Below are 22,615 nucleotides of genomic sequence, written 5' to 3'. Positions count from 1 at the left end.
GGAGTGGCTGGGCCCGTGAGCCATGGCCGCTGAGCCTGCGCGTCTGGAGCCTGTGCTCCGCAACGGGAGAGGCCGCAACAGTGAGAGGCCCGCATACCGCAAAAAAAAAAAAAAAAAAAAATCCAAAAGGAACCAAAAGTCATGCAGTGAAAAACTTTGCTCCCACTTGTGCCTTTTATCTTCTCAGATCCTAGTTTCCTGACAGACACATTCGCCATGGAGTAGTTTTATATTGATTTTTTTAAGGAAAATTTTAATGTGTATAAAGCACATGTTATATATGTGTGTGTATACATAAATTTTCCCTTCTCTACAAAAATGGCAGCATAAGAAATATGCTCTTCTGCACTACTCTTAACTTTGTCTTTGCCGCTAAAGAACATATCTTAGAGATCTTTCATAACAATCTCATTCTTTTGTACAGCTATATAGAATTCCTCCACAATTTACTTAACCCTTGCCCACTTGATGGACATTTAAGCCATTCTCCATCCTTTGCTATTCCAAACACTGCTGCCAGGAATAACACTTTGATAAGTCATTTTGCTCTTATGCAAGTATATCTGCAGGTCACTTGTGAGAGCTGGTTGTTGGACTGTTTATTTACTGTTCTCTGAACGTCCACAGTCCCTGCCCCCAGTGCTCTGCTTCTCATGTACCAACTTACACATAGTTCAGCCCCTTCCTACTCCTCTGCCCAAAAGCCTTCAAGGACTCCCTGTCGGCGATAAATCTGTCTCTGCCCTGTCAGTGTAAAGGAGAAGCAGGTGACTCAATACACCGTAGCAAACAGCAGGAGCACTCGGCACTGTTTCTTGTTGGACTCTGTGTTCTAGCTACATAGGTCTGTCTACCTGCTGTTTCCCTAACATGGCCCGTGCCTTTCTGTCTCCCGTCTTTGCACAGAGTGCCTTCCCTTTATTCTCCATAGGCCTCTCCAGATCCATGGCATCTTTTGAGACTGAGCTCCTACACCACCATGTCTGTGAAGCTTCCTTGATTCCTGCACCTTTCTGCTAGAAAGAGTCTGGGCTTCCACTGGGTACTTTCATAGGGCATATCCTTCTCTGCCCTGGATTACATTCCAATATCTGTGCAATTCTTCTAGTTTAGCTTCTAGTTAGTAATGCCCCAAACATAAGGATGGTGACTTGTTTTGATTTCTCATCCCCCAAAAGTTGCCTAACATGGTGTGTTGTATATACCAATGAATGAGAAAGAGCAAAGTTGATTCTATTCTTGTCTGACATGAGGGTTGGGGGAATACTTAAGAGCCTAGAGCCAAGAAGTCTTGTATTCTCAGTGACTGCTCCTGTGACCTCCTGGGAAATGAGAGTGCCTTTCCATTCTATGTTTATTCTATGGCCAGCTAAAAGCATTGGCAGGACCAAAAATGCGGTCTGTATTACAGCACAACCAGACCTTAATAGGTGATTGGAACCAGGTGTCCATTTTTATTATGACAGCAAGGCTCCTTTTTTAAAGCTTCAATTTTAATTTACAAAAAAAATTTGAATAAAAATTATTTATGGAATCTAGTCTCACCACTGCAGCTTTGACTATAAGGCCATTAGAGGGTAGAGCAGTAAACTGCATATGAAACAGTGGATCCAGGGTACCCTGCGTTCTAACTGGGATGTCACTGAGGTGTGGCCACTGTACGGTGATGTTTTCTCTTTTCTGTGCTGTTAGGTTTTTGAAGAACCCTCCATTAGCCTTTTTGCTCTGGAACATTGTGAGGGGAGAGAGTTACATCTAGAAGAGGCTGTGAACTCTGTTCTGAACAAGGACCTGCACTTCTACACCCAGTCTGTGTGGGTAAAAAGTGGACTGTAAGTATGGGACAAGGGCTTGGCCTGCTTCAGTCACTCTTGTAGGACAGAGTTGCGCAGTTGCTTTTTATTCCCCTGCTGCTGCTGTTACTTGGTCTGATGGCACTCTTACTCCTTCTTTTCTCTCTCCATGTAATAATAGTAGTTTCTCTCAAATAAGAGAAGACAGTGGACTGTGTCCAGTATGTAGTAGCTGGCAGTGGTCTGGGAGAAGAGCCCGCTGGGAGAGAAGGGCTGCCATGTGTTCAGAACATGTGTCCTAGAGAAGGTGGACCAGATGACCGTAACAATTTGAGCCCACTTTCCTTTTAGAAGAAACCTAATTAAACCAGCAACTTTGACTGGTTGAGACCATTGCCTGCTTATGACAAGTGACTAAAACTAATAGGGTTTTTTTGTATTTTGATTTGACATCTTGTTTATTCTAGAGCTGTTTGCTCCAAGGCAGTTATTTTCAGGCTGGATGTCCTGGCTGACCCAGCCCCCCTACCAGAGTTGCTGTTCATTCAGGATGTCAGTCAGGGTAGATCCAGGTCTTGCGGGGCCTGCACTTTTACAATCTGGGGAGATGACTCTAAGAAAAGAAATGAAAAATGATGAGTACATAAATTAGGTATGAACTTGCAAATTTATTCAGAACAGACATGGTAAGTGGCCTGCAAGGGAGAGGCCCTGAAGTTGAAGCTCTAATGCTTCCTAGAAAATCTACATCTCAGGCCATTTCTGAGAGTGGCTGTCAGCCTGCCCCTCCTCCTGTACCTTTGGTGTTTAGGTACCAAAAGTCATCTGAAAGAACACACATTGCTCTCAATGATTAATATAAAGATGCTTATTTTTATGTCTTATGACTTTGAAATTGTGTGATAATCAACTCTCCTTGTTAAACTATCTGGGGATAATGAAAGACAAAGCTGAGACTATAAGTTGATTTGAAAACTGAGTTAACTATTATAATAAGTGGTTTCTGTATCATTCACATGTACAGCAGTTTAAACTTTCTTTTGCAAAGCATTTCACATGGTTTGATGTTTATTAAACATAAATTGATTTACTCTCTAAGCATAATAATCCCTATATTATATTCCATTATATCATTTACCACTTAACTAACTCTGAACTGAAGTCTACATCCCTGTGATATAGGACTTTCACAGCATTTTTTAAAATAATAAATTAATTTATTTTATTTATTTATTTTTGGCTGCGTTGGGTCTTCGTTGCTGCACGCGGGCTTTCTCTAGTTGTGGCGAGCAGGGGCTACTCTTCCTTGCGGTGCACGGGCTTCTTGTTGCAGAGCACGGGCTCTCGGCGTGCAGGCTCAGTAGTTGTGGGATCTTTCTGGACCAGGGATCGAACCCGTGTCCCCTGCATTGGCAGGCGGATTCTTAACCACTGCACCACCAGGGAAGTCCCTCACAGCTTTTTTATACATTTCTTTTCTTTACATTTCTAAGTGGAACTGATAGTTATTGACTCACTTCTGGAAATTTCTCACGAGCTTATTTCACTCTTTTGTAGAAAACTGGTGCCATTTTACCTTAACATTCTTATTGCTTCTCTATAGTTTATTATGTACCTCCTCTCACTGTTCTGAATTCTCTAAAAGAGAATTGGTACATGGAGTAAGGACTAGTGAAGGCTGTCTGAAGGTTTTCCTAGGCTACAGATGGCTCCCAGAATACCACTTAATGCACAGCCAGCTGCCCTCAGTGACAAGTTTTGTTTTGTTCTGTTTAATCCCTGTATTATGCCACATCTCTGATCTGTGGTGGTAATGGGGGCCAAGTTAATGCTTTTCAACTGTGAAATTCATTACATTAATATATAATGAGGTATAGTTTATTGAAACCTTGCCTAGGTTTTATAACTGAGACATCCCTGCCTGTCTAAAAAGAATCTGCAAAGCTGGAGAGGTAGCTCAGCCTCTCCATGGTCATGCTGTCCTGACTCTGCACCAATCTGATGGTTTAGATTGTGTTGGCAAGAAGGGGTAGAGGGAAGGTCATATGTCTTGTTCATCCATTCACAATTTGGCCAAGCCTGATCTTGGCTGTGGAGAGCAGGAGGCTTTGTCTGAACCAAGCAAGGCAGCCACCTCATCTTCATGCCTACTTCTGAAAGCACCATATGCCATGACCTGGAGTCCTGCTGAGAAATTCAGATCCTCTTGGCAGTCCCAGCTTATTCTCCTTAGCTTGATAACCGCCTCAAGGAGGGCTCAGCAGGGCTCAGCAAACCTTTTCAGTAGGGGCCAGGTGGTCTTTTCAGTTTGTTGGCTATCCTGCCTCTGTCACAAGCATTCAACCTGCCATTGTGGTGCTGAAGCAGCCGAGGCCAATCTGGAAAGGAATGGGTGTGACTTTGTGCCACTGAATGAGTCTCCAGGCTCCAGATGCTCACCTTGAGGCCCTGCACACTTTGACACACTTTAACTTGGCCCGATTTGAAGGCCCCTGGGGTCCTGAGAAGTATTTGCAAAGGAGCTAGACCTTGAAGTAAGAGTTCAGATTTCTGGGGATAATTTTAAGTAGCCCTTTCTGGGAGTTGTTGTGGAAGGAGGTGTGTCTGCAGAGGTCACCGGAGCTGTACAGAGAGGCTGTGAAGGACGTGGGACAGTGAGCCTAAGAGTGGAGAGGAAACAGGTGGTTTTTAACTGGGTAATTAGGGAGGAATTATGGTCTATCTCTGAATGTTAAAATGTTAGGAAAAAAACTTGGTATTATCAAAGGAACAAGAATTCTAAAGCTGGAGGGAACCTTGTTTTGGAAGTAAGAAAACCAGATTCCTGATGAATCTAAATCTTCTAAGCCACAGTCCAGTGGGCTTTCTCCTAGTCCTCCCTGCTTTTTCTGTTAAAATATACAATTACACAACGTTTTTTCTTAAAAACAGTCTACAGACCTGGAGGTTTTAAAGAAGGAACCCTATATGGTATAGTAAGAGGTATTTTTCTTAAGAGATTGCTTTCTGTTTTAAGCATCCCATTTTTTTTCTTTCCTGTTCTCGTATAGGTGGATAGCTTATGAAGGATCCAATTTCTTAGGAAGACAAATCCTACTCAAGCCTAATGAGATCCCGAATTGGACAGCATTCAGTGGATGGAAAACAATTGGTTCCCTCCGTCCTATGAAGCAGGTAAGGAGAAGAGAACCATATGATCCAAAATACCTCCATTTCTTAGTAGAAAGGTCAAAAACCACAGCATCTGAACTATGGACCATTTGATTTAGTCTGCCATTTATGTTATAGGAGGATCTGATTAGGATGGGGATTTTATAGATTTTAACTAATTCATAAAATTGTACCTAAGGTCAGCACTGGGTTTTAGCTTTGAGTCCGGAGTCTTACTGACCTTGTTGCCTTTTCATGGGAAAATAAGTATCATTTCATGGGAAAATAAGTATCATAAGCTCTGTGGCAAGCAGTAGAAAGAAGAATGAACTCTGAGAGTGCACTAGTTTTACTTCCTAAGTACTTGGCTTTTTCCCCCCACTTATGTAATACTCAAGATGGATCCTGGCAATTTAATTAACAAAGTATTTATTGCACACCTACTGCTTGTCAGTCTTCTATTCAAAAGCTTCCCACTGCGCTTCGGATATAGTCTAATCTCTTCAACGTGTCCTGTGTGATCTGGCTCCCCCTGGCTTCTCCAGCCTCATCTCTCATCATCTCCCACTCACACGCATGGCTGTTACATGCACCAGCGCACAGAGTGTTTTCCCATGCTTAACACAGGCTCTGCCCTCTGTCTAGAAGTTTCTCCCCTCATTCTTTGCCTGGCTAGTTCTTACTTCTCCTTCTAAGTTCATCTGTAGTGTCAGGTTCTCCAGGAAGCCTCTTTTACTCTCTCTCTAAATCCAGACTACATCCTTAAAGACCTGGTTCTTTTTCTACAAGACACTGCCTGCAGTTTGTAATGACATAGTTGTTGTTGGATTGGGTGCTTTCTCACTCTACTAGAAGCCCCATGAAGGCAGGGGCTGTGCATATTTTGCTTATTACTCTACCGTGTCACAATGTCTGGCACATTGTAGGAACTCAGGGACTATTTGTTTAACAAAGGAATGAATGTATAAATGGATAGGTGAATGTTTGACATTATGCAGAAAAATTTGGAAGATATATAAGGGTAGACATGATTTTGGCCTTCTTGGAGCTTACATTTTTGTTGGGTAACAAACATGTCCAACTCAAAGCAGTAATATAAACTGCAAAATGGGGAGGGGCCAAGATGGCACACTAGAAAGACCCTGAGCTCACCTCCTCTCACAAGCACACCAAAATCACAACGATCTGCAGAACAACCATCGATGAAAAAGACTGGAACCTACTAGAAAAGACATTCTATAACTAAAGACATATAGAAGGAACCACAACGAGTGGGAGGGACAGACTTGCAATATAATCAAATCACATACCCTGAGTGGGTGACCCAAAACCTGGAGAATAATTATATTGCAGAGGTTCTCCCAAAGGAGTGAGGGTTCTGAGCCCTACATTGGGCTCACCAGCCTGGGGGTCCTGCACCAGGAAGACGATCCCCCAGAGCGTTTGGCTTTGAAGGCCAGTGGGGCTTAATTTCGGGAGCCCCACAGGACGGGGGAAAATAGAGATGTCACTCTTAAACGGTGCAAACAAAATCTCATACACAATGCCCAGGGCAAAAGCAGTAATTTGATAACCTGGGCCAGACCTACCTGCTGGTCTTGGAGAGCCTCTCAAAGAGGTAGGTGGCAAACGGATCAGTGAGCTGGAAGACAGAGTAGTGGAAATCACTGATGCTAAACAAAAGAAGAAAAGAGAAAAGAAATGAGGACAGTATAAGAGCCCTCTGGTACAACATCAAGCACACTAATATTTACATTGTAGGGGTCCCAGAAGGATAAGAGCAGGAGAAAGGGCCTGAGAAAATATTTGAGACATAATAGCTGAAAATTTACCTAACCTAGAGAAAGAAACAGTCACTGTAGTCCAGGAAGCGCAGAGAATCCAATACAGGATTAACCCAAAGAGGAACATACCAAGACACATTGTAATTAAAATGACAAAAATTAAGGATAGAGAATATTAAAAGCAGTGAGGGAAAAACAACAAATAACATACAAGGGAACTCCCATAAGCTATCGGCTGATTTTTCAGCAGAAACTGCAGGCCAGAAGGGAGTGGCATGATATATTTAAAGTGATGAAAGGGAAAAACCTACAAGCAAGAATACTCCACCCATCAAGGTTCTTGTTCACATTTGATGGAGAAATCAAAATCTCTACAGACAAGCAAAAGCTAAAAGAGTTCAGCACAGCCAAACCAGCTATACAACAAATGTTAGAGGAACTTCTCTAGGCAAAAAAGAAAAGGCCACAACAAGAAACAAGAAAATTATGAAATGAAAAAGCTCACCGGTAAAGGCAAACAAGCAGTAAAGGTAGGAAATCATCCACACAAAGCTAGTAGGGAGGTTAAAAAGCAAAAGTAAAATCATCTATATCCACAATAAGCAGTTAAGGGATACACAAAACAATTAGGTGTAAAACATGACATCAAAAACAGTAATCATAAGGGGAGGAGAGTACAAATAGAGGCTAGTTAAAATGCATTTGAGATTAAGAGATCAGCAACTTAAAACAATCATTTATATATAGAGACTGCTATATAAATACCTAATGGTAACCGTAAACCAAAAATCTACAGAAGATATACACACAAAAAGGAAAAAGGAATCCAAACATAACACTAAAGATAGTCATCAAATCACATTAGAAGAGAACAAACGAAGAAAAAAGGGGAGAAAAGGGCCTATAAAAACAAATCCAAAACAGTTAACAAAATGGCAGTAAGAACATACATATCGATAATTACCTTAAATGTAAACGGACTAAATGCTCCAACCTAAAGACACAGAGTGGCTGAATGGATACAAAAACAAGACCTGTATATATGCTGTCTACAAGAGACTCACTTTAGATCTAGAGACACATACAGACCAAAAGTGAGGGTTTGGAAAAAGGTATTCCATGCAAGTGGAAATCAAAAGAAAGCCAGAGTAGCAATACTTACATTAGACAAAATAAGACTTTAAAATACTGTTACAAGAGACAAAGAAGGACACTATATAATGATCAAGGGATCAGTCCAGAAGATGACATAACAATTGTAAATATATATGCACCCAACATAGGAGCACCTCAATATATGAGGTAAATATTAACAAACATAAAACAAGAAATTGACAGTAACAATAATAGTAGGGGACTTTAATACCCCATTCACATCAACGGACAGATCATCCAGACAGAAAATCAATAAGGAAACACTGACCTTAAGTGACACATTAGACCAAATAGATTTAATTGATATAGAGAGAGCATTCCATCCAAAAGCAGCAAAATACACATTCTTTTCAAAGTATACCTGGAACATTCCCCAGGATATATCACACACTAGGCCACAAAACAAGCCTCGGTAAATTTAAGAAAATTGAAATCATATCAAGTATCTTTTCTGACCACTGTGCTATGAGACTAGAAATCAGCTGCAAGAAAAAAACTGCAAAAAACACAAGCCTGTGAAGGCTAAACAAGGATAAACAACTAAACAACCAATGGATCACTGAAGAAATCAAAGAGGAAATCAAAAAATACCTAGGGACAAATGAAAATGAAAACACAACAATCCAAAACCTATGGGACATGGCAAAAGCAGTTCTAAGAGGGAAGTTTACAGCGATACAGGCTTACCTCAGGAAACAAGAAAAATCTCAAACAACCTAAACCTTATGCCTGAAGCAACTAAAGAAAGAAGAAACAAAACCCAAAGTTAGTAGAAGGAAAGAAATCATAAAGATCAGAGCAGAAATAAATGAAATAGAGACTAAAGGCACAATAGAAAAGATCAATGAAACTAAAACCTGGTTCTTTGATAAACCTTTAGCCAGACTCATCAGGAAAAAAAAAAAAAAAAGAGGGAGAGGGCCCAAATCAATAAAATCAGAAGTGAAAAAGAAGTTACAGCCGACACCACAGAAATACAGAGGCTCATAGGAGACTACTACAAGCAACTATCTGCCAATAAAATGGAAAACCTAGAAGAAATGGACAAATTTTTAGAAAGGTATAATCTCCCAAGACTGAAGCAGGAAGAAATAGAAAATATGAACAGACCAATTACCAGCAATGAAATTGAATCAGTAATTCAAAAACTCCCAACAAACAAAAGTCCAGGACTAGATGGCTTCACAGGTGAATTGTACCAAATATTTAGAGAAGAGTTAACCCCTATCCTTCTGAAACTATTCCAAAAAATTTCAGAGGAAGGAACAGTTCCAATCTCATTCTCTGAAGCCAGCATCACCCCGATACCAAAACGAGACAAAGACATCACACAAAAAAAGAAAATTATAGGCCAGTATCACTAATGAACATACATGCAAAAAGCCTCAACAAAATACTATCAAACCAAATCCAACAATACATTAAAAGGGATCATACACCATGATCAAGTGGGATTTATCCCAGGGATGGAAAGATTTTTCAGTATCTGCAAATCAATCAATGTGATATACCACACCAACAAATTAAAGAATTAAAAAAAAAGTTCATCTCAACAGGTATAGAAAAAGCTTTTGACAAAATTCAACATCCATTTACAATAGAAACTCTCCAGAAAGTGGGCACAGAGGGAACATAACTCAACATAATAAAGGCCATATATGACAAACCCACAGCTAACATTATACTCAAGGATGAAAAGCTAAAAAAATTTCCTCTAAGATCAGGAACAAGATAAGGATGTCCACTCTTGCCACTTTTATTCAACACAGTATTGGGAGTCCTAGCCACAGCAATTAGACAAAAAAAGAAATAAAGTGAATCCAAATTGGAAAGAAGTAAAATTGTCACTGTTTGCAGATGACATGTTACTATACAAAGAAGATCCTAAAGATGCCACCAGAATACTAGAGCTCATCAATGAATTCAGTAAAGTTGCAGGATCCAAAATTAATATGCTGGAATTTGTTGCATTTCTATACACTAACAATGAACTATCAGAAAAAGAAAGTAAAGAAACAATCCCATTTACCATTGCATCAAAAAGAAAAAAACACCTAGTAATAAACTTACCTAAGGAGGCAAAAGACCTGTATTTGGAAAACCTTAAGACACTGATGAAATAAATTGAAGACAACACAAACAGATGGAGAGATTTACCATGTTGTTGGATTGGATGAATCAGTATTGTTAAAATGACCATACTTCCTAAGGCAATCAACATATTCAACGCAATCCCTATCAAAATACCAATGGCATTTTTCAAAGAAGTAGAACAAATAATTTTAAAATGTATAATGTAAAAAAAAAAAAACCAAAAAAATGGACCCCCAAATAGCCAAAGCAATTTTGAGAAAGAACTGAGTTGGAGGCATCACACTCCCTGACTTCGGACTATACTATTGTACAAAGCTACAGTAATCAAAGCATTATGGTACTGGCACACAAACAGACACATACATCAGTGGAATACGATAGAGACCCCAGAAATAAACCCATGCACCTACAGTCATTCTGTGACAAAGGAGGCAAGAATATGTAACGGAGAAAAGACAGTCTCTTCAATAAGTGGTGCTGGGAAAACTGGAGAGCTACCCATAAAAAAATCAAATTAGAACATTCTCTAACACCATATACAAAAATAAACGCAAAATGGATTAAAGACCTAAATATAATACTGGATAGTATAAAACCCCTAGAGGAAAACATAGGTAGAACACTCTGACATAAATCACAGCAATATTTTTTTGGATCCATCTCCTAAAATAAAGGAAATAAAAGCAAAAATAAATGGGACCTAATTAAACGTAAAAGCTTTTGCAAAACAAATCATCAACAAAATGAAAAGGCAATCTACTGAATGGAAGAAAATGTTTGCAAATGATATGACTGATAAGGGATTAATATACAACACATAAACACAGCTTGTCTAGCTCAACACAAAAAACATATAACCTGATTTAAAAATAGGCAGAAGAACTGAACAGACATTTTTACAAAGAGGAAGTGCAGATGGCCAACAGGCACCTGAAAAGATGTTCAACATCACTAACCATCAGAGAAATGCAAATTAAAACCACAGTGGGATATCACATCACACCTGTCAGAATGGCTGTTATCAAAAAGAAGACAAAAAAGAAATGTTGACGAGGATGTGGAGAAAAGGGAACCCTTGTACACTGTTGGTGGGAATGTAAATTGGTTCAGCCACTGTGGAAAACAGTATGGAGGTTTTTCAAAAAACTAAAAATAGAACTACCATATGACCTAGCAATTCCACTCCTAGGTATATGTCCAAAAAAACCAAAAACACTAATTCAAAAAGGTATGTGCACCCCAATGTTCATAGCAGCATTATTTACAATTGCCAAGATATGGAAGCAACCTAAGTGTCCATCAACAGATGAATGGATAAAGAAGACATGATGTGTGTGTGTGTGTGTACACACACACACACACACACACACACACAATGAAATACTACTCAGCCATACAAAAAATTGAAATTTTGCCATTTGCAGCAAAATTTTTGGACAAAATTGCTGCCATTTGCAGCAACATGGTTGGACTTGGAGGGCATTATGCTTGGTGAAATAAGTCAGAGAAAAACAAATACTGTATGATATCACTTACATGTGGAATCTAAAAAATAACAAAAAAGCAGATGCACAGATATAGAGAATAAACTAGTGGTTACCAGTGGGGAGACTGGGGAGGGGTAACATATAGGGAGGGGGAATAGGAAGTAGAGACTATTAGCTGTAAGATAGGCCCAAGGATGTATGGTACAACACGGGGAATACAGACAGCCAATATTTTGTAATTACTGTAAATGGAAAGTAACCTTTAAAAGTTGTACTAAACCTTTTTTTAAAAATTAAAAGCTAAGAAAAGTGTAAAACATTGTGTAATCATCTAAAAGCCACAGGCAATGCCTGATTCAGGAAGGAAGCATGAACATGTGTGGGAGTGGTGGGAGGTTTCACTGAGGGTAGGAACCCATGCTAGGCTTTAGGGGTACTGTGGCCAATGGATATGCCATTTGTACTTCTCTGAACCCTTTAGAAACACTTTCACACTTGATTCCAACAATAGTCCTTTAGGGTAGGAGTTATTACAGTTGACTCTTGAACATGGGTTTGAAACACGTGGGTCCACTTATACTCCAATTTTTCCAATAAATACTACAGTATTACAGTACTACAGTGATCCGAGGTTGGTTGAATCCACAGTTGTGGAACCGAGGATACAGAGGGCCGACTATAAGTTATGCTCAGATTTTCAACTGCGCAGAGGGTTGGTGCCTTTCACCCCTGCATTGTCTAAAGGTCAACTGTATTCCTGTTTTCTAGAAGGAAAAATAAGGCTGAGAGAGAGAAAGCAAGTTGGCAAAAGTCATCCAAGTGTCAGAACCAGGATTTGAACCCATACCGATTATGCTCTAATATCTGTGTTCTTAAAACAACCACACCCTACTTTCCTCCAAAATAAGAGAAGCATTTACAGCGTGGTACCATACACTTCAGGCACTGAGCTGAGTATAGGTAGCATAGTGGGTATAAATGCTGAGGCTCTGATTTTCAGATCTGACATATAAGTGGTAAATAAATGGTAGCCAATAGTTACCCTAATTATTGGTCTTGCTGCCCCCTTCTCTCTCTCGCTCTGTCACACACACACACACACACACACACACACACACACACACACACACACGTGCACACACCATGCTCATCTACCACTCTGGTTCTGTTGGTTCAAATCCTAGCTCTGCCACTCAGAAGCAGTATGACTTTGGGTGAGTCATTTCCTTTCTTGGCACCTCAGATTCCTCACTGGTGAAACGGTGATCACATTGCTTACCTCTCAGTATCACTGTGAGGGTTAAATAAGAGACTGACACAACATGTGGCTCATATTGCTGTGGTAACACATTTATTTTGAAAGGTTCTTTATTCACGATGTCCTTTGAGAGAACCAGAGATGCCCAACTGAGGAATACTAAACATCAGTGCACTTTCTTGGCAGAGTGTGTGGTACAGGATTTCCTGACCCTCACATCTTGCTTATTCCTCAGTCCTGTCACATGGGATGATGGGTAACCGCCCTGAAAAGCCGTGGGGAAAAAGCACGGCTGAAGTGGGATTTCAGTTTAGCTTTTACCGACTATATAAACACGCTTAATCCCATATTGTTAGAAACTTCAGAAGCCAAGTTGGATGCTGAGACTACTTCCCTCACTTTTGAAAGGGGGTTCCTTGCTGGGGAAGGATGTCCCTCCCTATTGTTCAGGGCCCTGAGATAAAGAACAGCTAGAACAGTGGCCTCTGATTTTACATAGTTTTTTGACAGTTAACATTATTTATCATTCTCCTTGCATTGTGCTTTGGGAAATTATTCCTGGTTAAACATTTAATTTCAAAATAATTTAATAGATTATTTTCCCTTTGTTTATTTAGGCCACAGCTTTGAAATGCAGCAAGGGAATTCTAGGTTTCTAAAACAGTATTATGGGTCCTGTTTCCTTTTTGGTAAAGCTCTTGGCACTGCTTTAGTTCATATTCTTGTTTAGAAATTCAGGAATCATTAAAATGGGATCCTCTTTGAGCTTGGGAATTAGGAAGTCACTAAGGCACTTACACTGCATATCAGTGTTTTAATGTATAATTACAGAGGAGTCAGACTACAAGTGTGTAATAAGGGTAATTAGTACCTTGCTTGAGTTAATGGATTACAACTGTGATGTTTGGTCCTAACATAATTGGAACTCTGTCCTCTGTGAAGGTCACACCTGTTTTCTTATACATGTAAGGTAAGGAAACTGTAGCAAAGAATGTACTGAAGTGTCCAGAATTAATTGCAGTGGGAGATTTATAGAATTATATGATTTATAGACTTGAATTATGGGAATTTAAGTACCTACTGTTGCACTATGAATGTGGAAGTAGTGGTTTGAAACACTTAAAACATTTTGCCTAGTAGAGGTCTTTTTCACCTGCTTTAAATTACCAGATTAAAAAAAAAAATCTATTTGCTCATTTAGGTGTTCCGAATGTTTATTTCCTTAGGAAGGCAAACTTTAACTGGTCTCATGTTGACCCATCTTAAGTTTCAAAATAGAATACTCATTGGTGGGTTTACCATGATACCTTGTTGAATTTACCTAGCACTTACATTTCTCAGAGTGAAAGTGCTCTTTTGTTAAATGACAGATCATGTGTCACTATTATTTGACAGGGTTGTAATTGGGATGCCAACACCTGACCCAAGGTGGGGATGTTGGGTGTCCTGTGTTATATTACATTAAGACTGGAGGCCTAAGTCCTGGGCCTGAAAGAATAGTTTCTGTGGAGCTTCAGTCATGTGCTGTGTCCTCTTGTCATCTTATTTCACTGCCACTTTTGGAATCGGTCTCATTCCCTGTGTCTAAGAGTAACTAGTGCATTTCTGCACAGGCCTTAGAGCCTCAGGGTGAAGAGGGGGTGTTTTGGTGCGGACAAACCTGGCTCTTCCTTGTCTGCGTCACCCTTATTTATAAAAATGCTGGTCATAATTGTACTTTCTTGAGGGGTTGTTCTGGTCATTAATTCTGACAGATGATATACTGTGGCCCAGAAAGCATTTAGGACTAAGTCTCAATAAATAATAACTGTTACCCATAGAGGCAAGTCCCAGATTTAATATTTTATTTGAAAACTTCTTGTATATATTCCAGGCCCAGGAGATGAAGTCCTTTGTTACCCAATTTTTGAATACCTACATAGTGATCACCTACATGCATGGTCTCTTTCCTTGAAATATTAAGGTCAACAAAGTATAAACAAAGAAATTACCAGTGCTACTCGGGCCCTCAGCTAGCTGGGTTTTTCAAGACCTCCCATAGCATTCATTTGGCACTTAATCATAGCTCAAGCCAGTATGTCTGATTATTGTACTGTCTCTGCTAAGTTGTTGTTACATCCATGTAGGTAGTACCCTGCCCTTAGGTAGTATCCTACTCCTCTGCCTTCCTCAGGCTAGCTAGGACATAGTAGTTAGTGAATGAACCTCATTAAGTCCCTAATTCTGCACCGCCCCTTGCCATAATGGAGTGTGAGTGAATGAAACTATTACCTTTCACCCTTCCAAAAGAGTGTATTTCAGAAAAAATATAATAGAGACTGTACAGTTTAAGCTGTGTGTTCTGTGGTGTAAGGATTTGTTGATAGAAAATATTAATTTACACACATCTGCTAAAGTGAAACAGATATAAATAAGCTAAATTCTGTTACCTCTCACATCCCCCTCAAGCTCTCCTTTGGAAAGATTGATTTCCAGATTCAAAAGGTTTTTTCAAAATGTCTCTGTTCCTCCCGTCACAGCCTGCAGTGTACATTAGAATAAAGAACCGAGCCCAGGATGAGTATCTGACAGTCACTGGAAATGTAGCTGACACAAGGGCAACATCTGTGTGCATTTCTCCCTACAGTGGGAAGAATACTCAGATCTGGCACTACTGTCGAGGACTCTTTAAATCCAAGGTAACCAACCCCACTGATAGTATACCCCGCTTTTCGGTCTTTGGTCTTTTTCGTTTGGAAACCAGAATCTTGCCAAATCAAATGGCATGATAAAATAATGCAATTTCCTGTCAACAGTTTTTTGCATAATTATAAGAACACTGACATATATATTACTGAAGCATCTAGGTGAAATGGACTTAGAAACTAGATTTTCTACATCAAAAAATTCTCTATTTTAAAGTAAAAAGTAAGACTAACACATACTGTGGATATTCCTAAATGGTTTTTTTAAACCAGTGATAAAAGTCACTGTACCCAAATGGACAGTGTGCTTTTGTGAGACGTTCCTTACACTCTGTGGCCCAGATTAATTTAGCTGTCTTTGTGATTCCAAACATGTTGAAGCCTCCTCATCTTCAAAATACACAATGAAAGTAGAAGAAAGCTGCTGTTTTTTGGAGGAAGCTTAGAAAATAAAATGTAGGTTTCTTTGTTTTTCTGCAACCCTTCCATTATGTTTGATGCTGTGGGGAATAAGACACCAGTTTTATTATATCACCAGTGGATTAGCGACCATTTTCTCATGCTTCAACAAAAATGAAAAGCACTTAAAAGTAATTATTGTCTGGGTATCTTGCACATCACCCAATGTTTTTGTAAGAAAAACAGGCTCTACCTTACACATTTAAGCTAACAGGGATTCAACATTTAATTGTAATTCAACAAACCTTTGACCATCTGTTGTCAGATCCAGACCATCCTTTTAAAAACAAGCACCTCTAGTTCAGTACGTTTATCTCCATACCATCTCCTTCCCTCAGCCATAAAGAAGACTTAAAAAGTTGACTGAATTTATAATTATGCTAGTTTTGAGATTAGACAGTCATGTCTCTGATCTCTTCACATGAAAGAAAAGGGGCCCAATCCGGATGATTTTAGTAAACACAGTACTGCCAATTTATTTCTTGACCCTTTTAGGCCAGTGACACATGTCTCGATGTGATTGGTGGTCGAGACATACCTGGAGCTAAAGTTGCCCTATGGACTGAACATGGGCAGTTCAGGCAGAAGTGGAGACTGAACAAAAATGGGACCATCAGCTCCTACCTCAGTGACCAACTTGTCCTTGATGTTAAAGGTAGGCCTGTGATGAAACCCAGTGTTCTGTGTCCTTGGATATTCATTTTAAATTCCAAGCCTCCTCCTCCTTATGGGTAAAAGAAGTCCTTATGCATAAGGGAAATATTAAATCATTTTTAATTATGCTTGAAAAAGTCGAGATATGCCATTTTAACAAACAAAACAATAAGCTAGGGGCTTCCCTGGTGGCGCAGTGGTTGAGAGTCCACCTGCCGATGCAGGGGACGCGGGTTCGCGCCCCGGTCCGGGAGGATCCCACATGCCACGGAGCGGCTGGGCCCGTGAGCCACGGCCGCTGAGCCTGCGCGTCCGGAGCCTGTGCTCCGCAACGGGAGAGGCCACAACACTGAGAGGCCCGCGTACCGCAAAAAAAAAAAAAAAAAAAAATTAGCTATATATGGATCAAGAAAAAGCCTAAGGACCAAGCCTACAAGCCTGTACTGTTTATCAGTACAGTTGTAAAATTTTCATTTTCTACATGATCTTTGAGAACATTTCTAAATTTGAAGCACCATCAACCATAAAATGTCATGCATTTCCTAAAGAAATATTTCTCACTTTCTGTTGTGAATTGCTGTGGTCCTTAAAATTTATGGTCCTTTAAATTTATCATTTAAACTTGTTTTTGAGTTCAGCAAGGTCAAGGCCAATATTATTCAGTGCTGTTGCTTTAATTGAGTTAGTCATAGCCACTCGTGGTGTAGAAACTAAAACCCAGTACCTGACACCGAACTAGAGCACTCTCAGAGCACCGTGTTCTTAAGAATCCCATTGTTAGGGCACCGCTTATGCAAACATCTGTTATACCGCTTAGCTTTTCAGTCAGTCATAATGTCTGATTTGAGGTGAAGAATAGCTACGCCTGTTTAACCTCGGTTTCTCATTTCAGACCGCTTTACAAATGACATATTAATCTACCCCAACAGTGAGTGGGCTGAGCAAAAGCTTGTGAAAACTGTGAAATTGCTAAGCACCTGTGTGAACAAATAATCTTTCCTTTTGGAATTTCTATATTAGGAGGAAATTATTATGACAAAACTTACGTAATTGTAAATGAGCCCCTGGAGGGAGAAGAAACACAGAAATGGGACATTGAAATATTGTGAGAGAATCTGCAGCATCCCTGAGAGAGAGCAAAGGGAGAAGGACCCTCAGGCCCCGTGAAAAGGAAGCTACCTGTCCTCATGCTTCTGGGATCACTGAGCAGAATGAACTTCTTCCCCAACCCTGAAGACTATTGTTCTTATCCATGGAAAAGCTCAAACTATTCTTGCCAGTCATTCAGTGTTCCTATGAAGAATGCGTTACCGATTTCTGGGAAAGGTTCTACTCCTGCTTGATCTCCAGCTTCGGTGAGCAAGTTTCTTGAAGTCTGTTCTCTCTCCTTTCCACCAAACACGAATCCTATTCCTGATAGCCATTATAGGACGCTGGTGATGCTGTCATTCTGTGTTAGTTATTAATCTCCTAGTAGATGTGTGTGTGAATGCAAGGCACAGAGAAGCAGAGTCCTATAGGTCAAGTCATACTTTTAAAAAGATGAATAATTTTTTTAGCAATATCTAAAAACATATTTAATAAACCTTACTATTAAGCTGCTGTATGAGATAAACATTAAAGGTTCCCTATTGAAGCTTTTATAACTGAAGCACCGTAAGTATTCACACTTGTAACTGACCCCAGGGAGGGACCTCAGCTTTGTAAGGAAAAGGCTCAAGTACAGGAGTGTTTTCTGTGGCTGTTCTTTGCTCGGTCCTTCAAACTAAAAAAGCACAAATAGCCTGCGGCTGTCCTTGCACTCTAAGTGTTAACAGAGACACCCTTCTGGGTGACAAGACTGTAAGTAACCAGGGCTTACCTATCCTGGTTCTGAGACCTCACCTGATCTACCCTCAAGAAGTGTTTATAAAGACTCTGTCACCTACGTGTAAGAATAGTCAAATTTTTCTTTGCCTGAAGTAAAGGGAAATTTCAGATGTTCAAATTAAGACCAAGTAGTATTTGATCCTTGACTATACCATTTTACTTTACAAAATGTGACAGAAAACTCAGTTTTTCACTCCCGTTTTAAATAGCTTTCATTCAAGCAAAATCAGCTAGGATGCTGTCTTTGACTTAGTTTCAAGTAATCGTTACCACCATCACTATACAATTCTCAAGCATTTTGAGTTGGACAACTGTTCCCTTCATCCCCAACTTTTGCCAGAAAGCAGGAAAAAGGTCTGCTCTATTTTTATATACAGAAAGATTAAATTCTCCAATGATATTTTTAAAAATATCAACCTATATGCACTTTAGAATGTAAAGTAACTGAACTGTTTAAACTCAAAGACCCACTATTTTGAGTATTTTTTATAGAGACTTGGTCTTTCCATGTAAATATTTTTTTTTTTCTTCCCTTCAATCTCAGGCTCTTTTGTCATCTTTCAAGCAACATCTGTAAAACTATTTTATGCCCACAGATGTGAGTGCCTGTTAGTGTGGCAGTATTATTTAATGAAATTGATGTTATAGGGTAACTTTATTTTAATGGGAGGCCTTGTGTATACACAAAGGTATGTATATTTTCACTGTAAAAAACCAAGTTAAAAAATTCTTCATGTTAATTGTTTAAAATTTTTCTAGAGCCAGTGAGGCTCTTTAAAGAAGTTGTTTCTTCCAAAGAACAAAGACAAAGCCAAGTAACAACATTTAAATTTAAATGATACATTTATTGAGCTGTGCCTTTTCTACCACACTGGATTAAATAAACTTGTCAAGAAGTACTGTTTTTGTCACCTTCTGGGACATTTAGTAATTTGCTGTTCTTTCTTCTATGTACCTCTGTTAGTACATCATATGGCCAACTGGTCACCTATAACAGTAGGTCTCATGTTATTAGATACACAGGTAAGGAAAGTTAGTTACATTCATTATGCCCTTGGTTCAAAGCAACAGGGGCTCCCTAGCATGTAAATCTTTGCAGAATCAAGTGTCTACTATTTTATATATACATATTAAAAAGAAGCAAAGGCACTAGACTACTTGGATTAAACATTCTGTCCAGAGGGATAATACCAGGCTTTGCTTTTCCTCATCTGTAGTAAGTTTCAGGTCCTTGACAGAAATAGCTGAACTGTTCCAAATTTGCTTCAGTGCGTCGACATGTGATAAAGGAAAGCGAAGTCCATGAGACTGAAAAAAGATATTTAGTCACTTAGGTGGCATTTTCCATAATTCTCAATACATCATTATTGATATCCTTCACAAGCATGAAACTTGTTTCAGACAAGCTACTTACAAAAACTGTCATTAGATAACTTATGAAAGTTGCTAATTCCCATATGAAAACTCAGACTTCATGAAAGGTATTCTATTTTATAGAGTAAGAAATATTAATCATTTGAAATGCTTCACATTTGTTACACCTTTCCTACAAGGCCACAGGTCCTAGTATCTTTTAAAGAGGGTATATATTATATCACAGAAATGTCTGACTTAATCATCCCTGTGCAAGGGCTGTCAATTTGTGAAATGTTAACAGTCATAAAAAAGGTCATCACCCATAAATCAAAGGTAACAGATTCTTCCCAGCCACCACCAAATCACAGGAAAGACAGACATGCATTTTAGGTTGGAACAAACCTCTGTTTCCTCATTTCCCATCATGTGCGTCTCTCTCCTATTCTTTAAGGAATGATAGACGTAAACCATCTTCTCTCGAGTTTCATCCTTAAAAAAAAAACAAAGCAAGTCGTCAACACCAGAATATTGAGCACTTCAATACCAGGAGGGTTTTCCAATAACAAAGGTCAACACCCAGAAAAATCGTAATGCCTCAGTGCTTAAGTGAAATTTATTGAACACTAAAGAATCCTTCTGGCAAAAGGTTATGAGATACAGATAAATTGATATATCCACACGCAATGTAGAATGAACGTATTTCATTATAGTGCTCACAGATTACTATCTGTATGCAGCAAATAACCACTCAAGTCATTTTTTTAAAAAGATGATAACAGCATCTTCAGAAAGAAACTTGATTTAATGAAAAAGCAACCATTTATATATCAACTTACCAATGAAACATTCAAGTTTTTCGTTTCATCATACCTGCACTATCTTTTTGCATCAGAAAAATTTGACATTCCTAGGTATACATAAATGGACAATTTATGAACACCACAGAGTAAATATTAATTCCTAAGAAATACCAGCTATGTGATCTATAAAAACTTCTATTCCACGTAAAGTAGGCTCCCGAATGGTCTCTACTTCCCTTCCCTCTCCACCCGCCTTAACACAGTGCAGTTTATTATCTCTTCCAGAACATTTAGAAATTCCTTGTCACCTCTCACTCAGATGAGGACCAAAAGCCTTAGCCTGAAATAGAATGCCTCAAACTGACTGATTGATTGGTTATCAGAATAACTAGGATTTTCTTTTTTTTTAATGGGGATGTGGGAGTATATACTTTTGAGGTTTATATATATATGTTATAAACCAGTCTTCTCCAGGTCTGGCCCTGATGGCTGGAAAAATCTGGTTATGAAGACATCTAGGTGCCCCCCGACTCTCATCCCCTCCAGACATTCATTGGACACCTCCCAGGAAAGCTGATTAGGAGGAACAGGGTGAAGCCACAGGGCACGGGAGAGTTCCCGAGGGCTTTAGGGTTGTGTGGGGTGCTTTCAAAATAAATGCAGAGGCTCCACACCAGACGAAGCCCAGGAACTTATAATTTCTAAAAATTTTCCAGTTGATTGTAATCAGCCAGTTTGGGGAACCACTGGGCTAGGTGGCAAGGTTATGGAATGTAGATTTACCTCTCCATCATCTACAGAACAGAGATTTTTTGAGAAGAACCATCAACAAAACCATATGTAAAGGCAGGTCTGCGCCATTTACAGGATGGGAGAGGGACTGAGACAGGGAGACGCATGAACAGGGTCTGCAGCCGTCTAAGCAAAGGCAACCTGGCCTGAATTAGGAGACAGAGACCAGACATTGCTAATTAGAGGAAAGAAGGAGGGTTCTGTGGGGCCGAGGACAAGCCCTCAAATGCCCAACAGGCAGGAAACCTCGGAACCATAACAGTGAGATCTGGGCATGATCTGATCTAAAGAGATGGCGGTAAGCTGTGAGGAGGTGGATGCCCAACGGAGGAGGGCGGGGCCATTTGTCAGTCTGATGACCTGAGGCCTGCGATGGAAATGCCCTGAGAAGAGCGGAACCCTCTTCCCCTCCGGATACTCACAGATGGGTCCTGATCGGGTCCTACAGTGAGGACGACGTGGTCTCTAAATTGCAGCCTCACAGTGCTGTCCAACCCCGGTAACTGTCCACCTAGAAAACCCAGAGAGAGGGAAGGCCAGCCTTCAGAGAGGAAAGCAGCACGCTCAAACTTGCTTGAAGGAGCAACTATTTAGGAAGTACACTTAGTAACAATTTGCAGGTGAATCCAAGTGTGGGGCGCCCTCTTCCAACTCAAGTGTTTGCTCTCCCCGACGTTTACGGTGATCTGAAAAGTGTAGCTTACGTCCTGATGGAGCTCATCCTTATACTGAAGACACACATAACAGACCTCTGTTATTTATCTAATTGTAAGTTCATTAAATAGTTGTCACCAGTACCCGGGGAGCACATACTATCACAGTACAGACAGGGCCACCGTGCCTTCTGCACACAACGCTCTCACGTCTCCAGTTTCTATCCCCTGCTTGCTCCACACGTGGACTCTGAAAGGACTTCCTGAGCTCAAAGTGCACCACCCCTCCAATTACTAGCTGCATGACCATGGCAAATTATTCAGCCTGTGTAGGTCAAGTGCAGTGTCATAAAAAAGCCACCTAATAAAGTCCACAGAAAACACTACTCTTTCCTAGATTGGATTTAACTTAGTGAAAAAGCAGCCAGTCCAATCAGACCAGCCTTACAGGGTCTTCTGGTTGGAGAAAGAGTTGAGGGATCATAACTTTATTGACTATAAGGACTAAGGCAAGGAAAACTTTGGATAAAATATCCTGGGCCATAAGCTGATACTCAGGACACTGGTCTGCTAAAGATTAAAATATGTGCTGGGAAAACATGTGCTATTTTGAGTAGATGCTATCAA

The 22,615-nt window shown here is 39.8% G+C and overlaps 2 protein-coding genes across 13 annotated transcripts in view; one reads left to right on the top strand and one right to left on the bottom strand.

The window, feature by feature from the left end:
• The window catches only part of CRYBG3 (crystallin beta-gamma domain containing 3), an 83,025-nt gene extending 65,033 nt beyond the window's left edge, over positions 1 to 17,992 (top strand). For 2 of the 4 annotated variants that reach the window (XM_028494200.2, XM_024120026.2), the window contains exons 16-20: positions 1,693 to 1,832; positions 4,844 to 4,967; positions 15,241 to 15,399; positions 16,360 to 16,519; positions 17,539 to 17,992. In XM_028494200.2, the coding sequence (XP_028350001.1) occupies positions 1,693 to 1,832; positions 4,844 to 4,967; positions 15,241 to 15,399; positions 16,360 to 16,519; positions 17,539 to 17,627 (672 nt within the window). In that variant the 3' untranslated portion in view covers positions 17,628 to 17,992. Of the gene's footprint in view, positions 1 to 931; positions 1,043 to 1,692; positions 1,833 to 4,843; positions 4,968 to 15,240; positions 15,400 to 16,359; positions 16,520 to 17,538 lie in introns of those variants that run through there. The other 2 variants (XR_008617809.1, XM_055086024.1) reach the window with 2 other exon arrangements.
• RIOX2 (ribosomal oxygenase 2) overlaps positions 1 to 22,615 on the bottom strand; it is a 55,316-nt gene that overhangs the window by 10,097 nt on the left and 22,604 nt on the right. For 6 of the 9 annotated variants that reach the window (XM_024120235.2, XM_024120233.2, XM_024120234.2 and 3 more), the window contains 3 exons: positions 21,758 to 21,846; positions 20,146 to 20,232; positions 18,127 to 19,695 (listed from right to left, as the gene is read on the bottom strand). In XM_024120235.2, the coding sequence (XP_023976003.1) occupies positions 19,537 to 19,695; positions 20,146 to 20,232; positions 21,758 to 21,846 (335 nt within the window). In that variant the 3' untranslated portion in view covers positions 18,127 to 19,536. Of the gene's footprint in view, positions 1 to 2,322; positions 2,407 to 4,369; positions 4,454 to 5,009; positions 6,617 to 18,126; positions 19,696 to 20,145; positions 20,233 to 21,757; positions 21,847 to 22,615 lie in introns of those variants that run through there. The other 3 variants (XR_003681343.1, XR_003681344.2, XM_028494224.2) reach the window with 3 other exon arrangements.

The sequence above is a fragment of the Physeter macrocephalus genome, chromosome 1 (genome assembly GCF_002837175.3).
Source record: "Physeter macrocephalus isolate SW-GA chromosome 1, ASM283717v5, whole genome shotgun sequence".
Lineage (NCBI taxonomy): Eukaryota > Metazoa > Chordata > Mammalia > Artiodactyla > Physeteridae > Physeter > Physeter macrocephalus.
Note: the sequence above shows the minus strand (reverse complement) of the source record. Positions and strands in the feature narration are given on the sequence as shown.